The 8983-nt window shown below is 52.7% G+C and overlaps 1 protein-coding gene and 1 non-coding gene across 2 annotated transcripts; both read right to left on the bottom strand.

The window, feature by feature from the left end:
- Positions 1–2639: 2639 nt before the first annotated feature.
- Positions 2640–2799, bottom strand: SMAC4_13556. Its single transcript has 2 exons — positions 2762–2799; positions 2640–2674 (listed from the first exon to the last, which is right to left on the bottom strand). It is a non-coding gene; the product is annotated as a tRNA-Met (tRNA).
- Positions 2800–8378: 5579 nt separating this feature from the next.
- On the bottom strand, positions 8379–8737 carry SMAC4_09258 (uncharacterized protein; the record flags this gene model as incomplete). Its single annotated transcript, XM_003344090.1, has 2 exons — positions 8379–8544; positions 8634–8737. The coding sequence occupies 2 exons, from the start codon at positions 8735–8737 to the stop codon at positions 8379–8381; spliced, it is 270 nt and encodes an 89-aa protein (XP_003344138.1).
- Positions 8738–8983: the final 246 nt, after the last annotated feature.

The raw sequence follows: 8983 nt of genomic DNA, 5'->3' as shown, positions 1-8983 counted from the left end.
TCAGTCACTAGTTACTACTACTTCCGTTTCTACCTCTACCTCTACTCGCACAATCGAACCTACCTAACCTGTTTTCCTTCTTTCTAGGCCCATAAGACGCCGCATCCAGATCTTGTCCAGTCGGAATGCCCGCATCAACAGCAGTTATCTCTTGCGAAGGGCCCCGTAGCAATCTTGCGCATGGCGAACACTGGTCGCTGCGAGGCTCGTCGCTCGTCGCTCTGACATGGACATGAGCCAGGCGAACAAGTGAAAAACAGGAGCCAGCCCTGGGGCATCGTGATGGAAAGCTCAAGGCGTGCGGCAAAGGAAAAGAAGGACTGGAAGTGGGGAAAGATGAGGTGGAAAGAAGAAGAGAGAGAGAGATAGAGCAATGGAACCGAGATATCGATACAGAATAGTTCGAGAGAATGGAAGTCTATAGCTTCTTTTCCTGGTATTGGACTCGCTTCCCAAGGGAACATCTTTCCTTGACCATCGCTTGCTTGATCTTTGTTGTATCTCTCGCTCTATGAGCCGCAATCTATCCAGTTCCTGAAATAAAATAAGATCGTGCTTCGTTTCCATCAAGTCGGTTTTGATTCTCGGTCTTCGAGTGACTTATGGAATACAAACTTCGAACCTGAGGTACCTTGCCTATAAGGTATACCTTACCTGTACACGGACCTTCAGCCTGTAACCCGCGCCGTCCATTCACTCCGCGTTCCACACTCACGGACAGTTCCGCGCTTTTTGCTCAAATATTTCAACCGCCTTCTGTTTGGTTGCCGCCTCCCCACCCCCCTCTCCTCTCCTCTTCCATTTAATAACCCAAACACACACGCAAGAAAGCGCTCTCGTCGGAGTCATCCTTCCACAGTGCCCAGCCTCTCAACACCATCAACAAACCAACCAACCACTCAACACTTTACCGCTATCCCATCCGACAACGAGAATGCCGTCAAGCGCAAAGTGCAGCAAGAGCGACTGCGACAGACCTACGTGGCACGGCAAAAAGGGCAACTATTGCTTCGACCATTTGCGCAACACTATATACATGTAAGTACCTCTACCTACCTACCTACCTACCTACCTGGCTGTGTCCCACTTCCCTTCTGCCTTCCATCTCCGCTTCCAGCCATGTCCTCCTCCGTAGCCCCATACCTCTACCCCCGTCCCGTGTCCAGACGTTTACCCCTACCGTCGTAACCAACCTGTGCGATCGTGATTGCTGGGCGCTGGCAACCTACCATTACCTACCTAGAGGTACCGAAGTGCAGACGAGGTCACGCATGACCTGGTAGGTACGGATCTAACTCGTTTCCTTAAATTCCTTCTAGGTCCGACTACTACCACCCCGAGCTCATATGCGCCTACCGCCACCATCTCGATTCAACATCCTTCCCGTCGGCTAGACCCGGTACCTACCTCTACTAGTGATATTGCGCATGGCGAGCACTGGTTGGCTTAAGGCTCGTCGCTCGCATAGAAATTGAGTGCTCAACTGCGACAAGTGGTGATGAAGGAGCGGGAGCAGGAGAAGGGGAAGGGTCTGTTTGGGAGTTGCGACTTGCAAACCCTCTTTAAAGTTCTTTCCACGGGATTGCTTGCTATAGATTTGACGGAGATGGCAGTGGGTGGATATGGAGCCAGCGGCAGAGAAAGGAAGAAGGGATGGGGGGTGACTGAGTGGACGGTTGGAAGACACTGGTCTAGTTCTTGCCTCAAGCTTGAGCCGCTGGAAGGAGTCCAAATCCAAACGAAAGGAAAATGGAATCGGATTGCCTAGTAACGTCGAACAGTTCAAGAGAAGTCTGTAGCTCATGCCACTCGAAGTCGAACCAGCTACTTTCCAGAACTGCTGCTTGAACATCTGTAATGTAACTGTTGACTTCCGCCGTCTCTATGAATTCCGCCACTGAACAATATAAAGACACTCGTCTGTGACCCTATGCAGTTGACTCTCTTCCTGTGCAAGTAATCTGTAGGCCACAAACTTCCACTTCGCAGTTTTCAATGTTAGATCAGATATGGATCCTCACTTCCAAGCCCCGCTGGAGGTGGAGATCTAACTTGCCTTCTCGAACTGGTTGTCCTCGAACTTCTTGCCCAGGTTTCCCGCATTGACTCGGAAGGTAGTGAATTGGCTTGTCATTGATGCAACGACTGGGATAGAGAAATGGAAAGATTCAACACAGGGCATATCCAAGAGCCCTTTGACGTCTTCACCTGCCTTGAGGTTGCCGAAGGCTGTCACTTGGGACAGTAACTTGAACAATCTTTCTATGGAAGTTGATAACATGGTCTGATAACAGGACTAAATCCAAAGTGCTGGGGAGGCAAGGGACGAGTGGCTGCACGCTTCCACTGCCTGGCCTACATGAGTTGCCCTCAGCCATTCTGAGATGATCTTGCCTTTCAACTGCCCTTTACCCGTCATGTCGTGCAAAATGTGCCATCCAGTGTGAAGTAACCTCCAAGTGTCCCCCTTGAGACCCGATGTGGCCCACAAAAAAGCTGGAAATTTGACATAACAGCGGCAGCGACCAGACACGCGTGACAGCCTCACCACGCCGCAACCACAATCACAACCACAACCGACCCAAAAAGAATTAGCAAAACAGAAAGAACGATATAAAAAAAGCAAGGAAAAAAAGAAATACACGGTCCGGGATTCGAACCCGGGTCCCGCACAACAATGTTTTGCACTGCGGTTGCCAAGCCGCCCCCCGTTCGAACTTGCGTCCTCAGGTTATGTGCCCTGCCCTCAGCAATACAATGTTATGAAGTGCGCAAGCTAAACCACTGCGCCAACCGTGCTGTGGCCTGTTTGTTGAGAAGGTAACAGAAGGATCTAATACATATACCGCGAGGCAGAGGGGCAGGGGACTGGGGAAGACACTGAGCACCAGGGCCGTGGGTACGTGCCCTCCCGGGTACCTGGGTACTTGGATGAGGAGGGGACACTGCCTTGGGGAGCGAAGAAGGACTCGGCTGGTGCCTACTTCTGCTCCTTCCTCGAGAAGAGTTTTCAGACTTCCTTCCGAGACGTAATACATGGCCGGCGGGAGAGGGGGAAAAGCAATGGGAGGGGTACGTACCCTTTCTGGCTGCTTGGAGGTCGGGTAGAGTGTGAGGAGTGAGGCCGAGACTCGGTATTTGCCTGGTCCTGCTTCTGCTCCTTCCTCGAGAAGAGTCTTCAAACTGCATTCTGAATTGTAATACAAGACCGGCGAGAGAGGAGGAGAGGAAGTGAGAGGTGTACGTACCCACTCTAGCTACTTGAAGGCGGGGAAGACTCTGAGAAGTGAGGCCGAGACTCGGTCTGTTCCTGCATCTACTCCTGCTCCTTCCGTAAGAGTTGCCAAAATCCCTTCCTCGAACGGTTGACTGCTGGGAAGGCTGGATTTGGTGGGTCATTGGAATCAGGTAGCCACCATGTGAGTATACCGGACCGGGACGAGTTCTGAGGGCTACTTAACCCTCCGTCACCCCGCGTCCTGTTCTCTTGTTATTCTTCTCTCCCATCTTCATCTCCATCTCTCACCATCCCTCATCATTTCCAACCAACAAAAACACCACCGCCATCACCAGGTGCATCAACCACAACCATCACAACAACAACAAGAGGAGCAGCCACGGCGCTCGACAAGAGCCTTGCTCGGCATTCTTCCTTCATGTTTGTGCCATTTCCCTTTCCGCATAGTCACCCCCGGACGCCTGCAGTGCCGCATGCAGTGTTCTCGTCTTCATCCCGTGCCGCCATTTCCCCTCGTGTCGCGCATCTCGAATTGCTTTGTAGTTCAACAACTGACTCCTGATTCCAGACCCCCTTCCCAGGGCGCAGCTTGCTACTGGTGCGTTCAGCCCGCCGCTCGTCGCATTCCACGCGCCGTCAAGGGCGCTTGCCTCCTTCCCGCTCAAACTTCGCTTCGGGTATCCCAGCCAAGAGGTGCCTCAACGGCGCAAAAAAAGGCCAGCAAGCCGAAGCGTACGTTTGATCCCATTCCATCTTGTCCCAAGCAAATGTTTGGCCGCTAGCCATCATTTGGTTCCATCTCCTATTGCCGCATTGCAACACAAGAGACTGATCACGCTTTGTGTTACCAGATACGACAAGGGCTCCTGAGAGCCGCCGTGGCAAGCCTCTTCCGAGGCAACAAGCGCCTCTCAACCTCGATCGAGCCTCTATAGAGGGGGGACGGGCACTGGCTTGTAGCCATGGAGGAGGAGGAGAAGCACGAGAGAGAGGAGGCGGAGAAGCTCGAGAAGGAGCATAAGCGTCGGTTCAAACATGGAACGGCGATGACCAAGGTCTTGTCTTCTGATCTGCGTCTGAAACATGTGATCAAGCATTCCATTGCAAAGATTGTTGTAGGATTGTCTCGCTAGTGTAGGCCAACAAACCTTCTGTCATTGACAATCGCAATTGTCTCGCCTTCTGAAGACTGTGTGATGTTGTTGGTGCTGCTGCTGAGGTGTAGTTCAATGCATGTCCTGATGTATGCGGCCTGCCAGCTGCAAGGACGGTTGTCTGCTTCGATGAATACATGACGCACGTCGACGGATGTACATAGAGGGTAACGGCCTGCTTGTCGAGAACGTCTAAGTTCCATAGATCACTCGCGTTTCTTTCGTTTCTGGCAACACACAGACCTGTGATCTTTTATGATATTTTCTTCGATCATCCCCAAGTCTTGCTCCCGAACACTTTGAAAAATAGAGCCTGACCATCCGCCTCTTGAGCCGCGACACTCAGTTCCGGGGTCACGGACACTAGCGAGGTGGGAAAGTTGACAGCCAAAATACAGACTGGAGGACCTGGTGGTACAGGAACAGGAGATGCGGAAGCCGGAATCGCAATATGGCATGGCCGATACCATTCATGACAACATCATTGCACATCGCGGGCAAGACCTTCAGCAGACGAATCCGTACACCCACAACTGGAATCATGACCAACATGTCTTTCTACGAGTATCTTGATGTAGTAGAAACGCATAAATCAACTATCAGAGACTCGGTGTCCATGAAAGCTTTCATCCTTCCAACAAGGCCGATTGTCACAAGCATCCATCCAGCCTTTGACCGGCACCATCAAATTAAAAAAAATTTAACAAATTTAAAACAAATTTAAAAAAAACCTAAGAGGAATGCCTCCGCCCGCAACCCACAGAGATGGCATATGGAAGGAGAACCCAGGACCGATGTGTGTGCGGGGGTGGACGACATGGAACCGAGCGGGGATTGAGGAGGGACGGCAAGGCGGAGAGATTGAAGGTTTCGGGGCCTAAGGGAGCAGAGGAGAAGGCACTTGAAAAACAGAAAGAAGGAGCTGTACCGTACGATGGCTCGATGAGTTGATGGGAGACAGGATGGAGGGGCGGAAGATCAGAGATTTCAGAGATGAGGAGGGGTAGAAGGGCACGGAAACGGGATGGAAAGAAGGAAGGAGGACGGGAGCTTGAGGTACGTACACGCACTCTCATGTAGCGGCTGGTGGTAGTTGCCTGGTTGAGTGCCAGGTGAGGGTTCGTTGAGGTTCTGTCTCCCCGTTTTGTTGAGCCGCACCAGGCTTGTGGTTGGCTATGAGTGTCCGAATCTCGGCAGACCGCAGGTATGCGAGGTCACGGGTGCCTGAGATTGACACGATTGGGCAAAGGAGCTTGGTGTTGAGAGTCTAGCCTCTGCTCGTGACCACTTGATCGTTTCAGAGGGGACACAGCAGGTGGTTCTTTTGGATTTTACCCCGCCGTGCCAGATTCTCACCCTCCGCCTGACTTCGACCTTTCGCAAAATTCGCAGAGAACCCCAGACTCTTTCCACGAACTAGACAACAGTGACAGGAAAGCAAATGAGCGTTGCTTCATTGCTTCATGCTCAGAAAGGTTCGTACTTCTTCTCCCCATGTCACAACCGCCTCCATCACCATACGTCCCTTGAACTCAGTATGCCATCAAGATGATGCACTCCCATCCCAGAAGCAGCTCATCACTGACTATTCCGTCAAAGTTGGACCCGCTCGGTCGCCGTGTCCCCCCGTGAGCAACACCAACCGGGTGCTCATGCTTCCGCTCGCGCGGGCGCGGTTGAGCAAGAAGATGACGACAGTTTGCTGAGAAGCGCGAGGCTTCCGTCACCGGTGTCATCGCCGCTGCTCACTACATCCGCTCCATTGCCCCCATCTACGGCGTCCCCGTTGCTCGTAGGTAGCCTGTAACCGTCGCCTTAACTCGCACACAAGATACTAACATGGTCCCAGTCAACACCGACCACTGCGCCAAGAAGCTCCTCTCTTGGCTCGACGGCATGCTCAGGGAGGAGCTTGGGCTTCGTTTGTGACACCAACGATGCTGATGCCGAGAACGCCATTGCCAACATGGATGGCAAGAGTGAGTTCATGCACTCATGATGCATAAAGCTGAGCGGACGCCGACACTTCGACCTAGAGACGAGAAGTCCTTCAAGACGAACGGCGGCCCAAATTTCGACATCCCCATCACCATGACCATCAACGATCACACTAGTAGTTGGGTCGGTGACGACCAGCGAATCCCTGCTGTTGTATTGTGACAATGCGTTAGCGGGACACGGCAGGAAACCCTCATCGCCCTCAACCATTTCCTCCCAGAAGAAACCCATCACCCATGGCATTCCAAACCCAGACCTTTCTTCCGAGCGACATGGCGCCTAGGGTACCTCGTCGTCAGAAAGAGCGGCACGGCGGCCCTCATCAGAATGTTATGGAACCGTTTCCTGCGAGCGCGCGTCTTCTTTGTCTTCCACGGCGGCTCCTGGTCCGCCAAGGGAGAACGCTCTCCGGGGTGGACTTGGCCACCGGCTTGAGTTCCCGGCTTGTTGGGCTACTTTGACAGTGGCCCGGTTGGCCTTCCTCCACACACGCTCTCGCTTTTCCCGGCCAGTTCATGAGCACACCCAACAGCTCGCTCCGTCCGCCGCCTGACCATAATGCTTATTCAAATACCCCATCGGTTGGTCCGGAAAAGCCCCTCGAGTTAAGCATTGCGGGCCTGGGTAGGAGAGCCTGCACTTCAACCAATATGGCAGTGAGTCCGGACTCCGTGAATATGAACTGGTTCCCACATCCCAACCACCAACAGAGAAAGTAGACTCCTACCCAGGCCAGCAACGAACTACAGCCGCCGCCAGAAGACACCATGCAACCGGTCTTCTGGTGGCGGTACGACATCCAACACCCAGACTCGGGATTCCGTCCGCTCTCCCTTAGATAAGCCAGTGAGGGCCAGACTAGTAGATGATGGTTTGCCCGCATAAGAGGCTCTACGAGACCGCGCATACCTGGCAGACGACCTGCTACGTCGGCAAGTTGACCCCTTACACTACTCAGAACGACCTTGTTCCCCTCTTCCAGAACTTTGGCTTCGTTTGGTTCCGAGACCTCAAGAGAGGTTCCATCATCAAGCCCATCTTCAAGAGAGAAAGTCTGTTCTCTGTTTGAGGCGGGGCAGGCCCCGTGCGTCCTTACCCATACCCTCTAAGAAGGAGCAAGAGGTGGGAACGACCGAGCAATGAGTCAACTGCCGGCTACGGCTCTCAGATGGAGCCAGCGGGGCCACGGGACAAACATATTGTTTGCCAATTTGTACTTGGTTATTGCCACCGCGATGTGTGCACCTTCCGAGTCGGCTTGCTGGCTGCTCTGCGCAGCCGCAAGCTGAACTCACAGACGATCGGTCGGTCGGGTGTTGTGACCACCGCCAGTCACAATCCCGACTGGCCCGACGTTGACGGTGCGGTGCTGCTAATGCTTTTGAGAGGCCTCAGGGGTGAGATGTTCGAGGAGGAGGGCAAGGGTCGGGGTTGGTGGCGGGCTGTATAACACTTGTGTGAAAGGATGCGGTATTGTGGAATAAGAGTGTTGTCTCGGGCTTCGCTTGAGAGAATGTGGATTAAGTAATCTTGTAAATAAAGTGGTGGACTTATTCTTGTTCTTGTTCTTCTTCTTCTTCTCCCTCTCATTTTCATAGTAGAACAGATAGTATCAAGCGCTTCTCGCATGCGTTGTTCCCGTGTCGCTCTTGTTTTTGTTGTGATATTTACATGTAGAGGTATCCTTCGACTACCTCTAGGCAACATCCGCTTGGCTTTTCCTTGCATCCGATTGCTGTCCCTCGTGGAGTTGTTCTGAGATGATCATCCTTGTGCCATTCGTCTGTCATTCTTTCAAGTCCACGGAAGTTGACCTGTTATAGGTCTGAGAGCGTTACAACCAGCGAGTGATGGGAATATGAATAATTCGAGTCTTCCAGCCAGCTAACAAAAATCACAACTACCCGATCTCCAGGAACTTTCGGTCAGCATCTTTTCGTTCCACACCAGATCTAGGGTTGACCAAGAAAACCTACATCAACACTCGCCTATTCCACCTCAACCCTCAACACTTCAACCTCCACATCCTTGCCCCTTGACTCCTTCTCCTTAGCCTCCTCCTTATCAAAACTAAACCTCACCCTCCAACCCACCCAAACATTCATCTCCGGTCCCCGCGCCTTCTTGTCGACCTTCTCCCAGTACTTGGCCGATCTCCGGATCCGAATGGTGATAACGATGCGCCTGGGGGGCGGCAGACAAGGCAGAGATAGTAAGACTTGCATGTCTCGCCACCGGGCAACGTGAGGCCGCCTTGCTGGGCGGAGTGGGAGTGAAAATGGGAGAGGGAGGTGGCGAGGAGGGTGGCGGTGGTGGTGAGGTCGGTTTTGGTTGGGAGGGGAATCATTGTTGTTATTGATGCTGCTGTTGTTGTGTTTGTTGCTTTTGCTGTTGTTATTAGTTTTGCTTTTGCCGCGTCTGCTAGAGGTTTGAGCGCGGGGCTTGGAGGTGGTTGTGAATGTGATTGTGGGGATGGCTTCTGGTGGTCATGGAGTCGAGTTGATGACAACCTCAAGGAGAAGAACAACAAAACAAAACGAGGATGCCCCGCGTTGAAAGGTTGACATGGAAGGTTTCGAAGACTGGGCTATCC

The sequence above is a fragment of the Sordaria macrospora genome, chromosome 3 (assembly GCF_033870435.1).
Source record: "Sordaria macrospora chromosome 3, complete sequence".
NCBI lineage: Eukaryota > Fungi > Ascomycota > Sordariomycetes > Sordariales > Sordariaceae > Sordaria > Sordaria macrospora.
The sequence above is the reverse complement of the archived record's forward strand: the minus strand, read 5'-3'. Positions and strand labels throughout refer to the sequence as shown.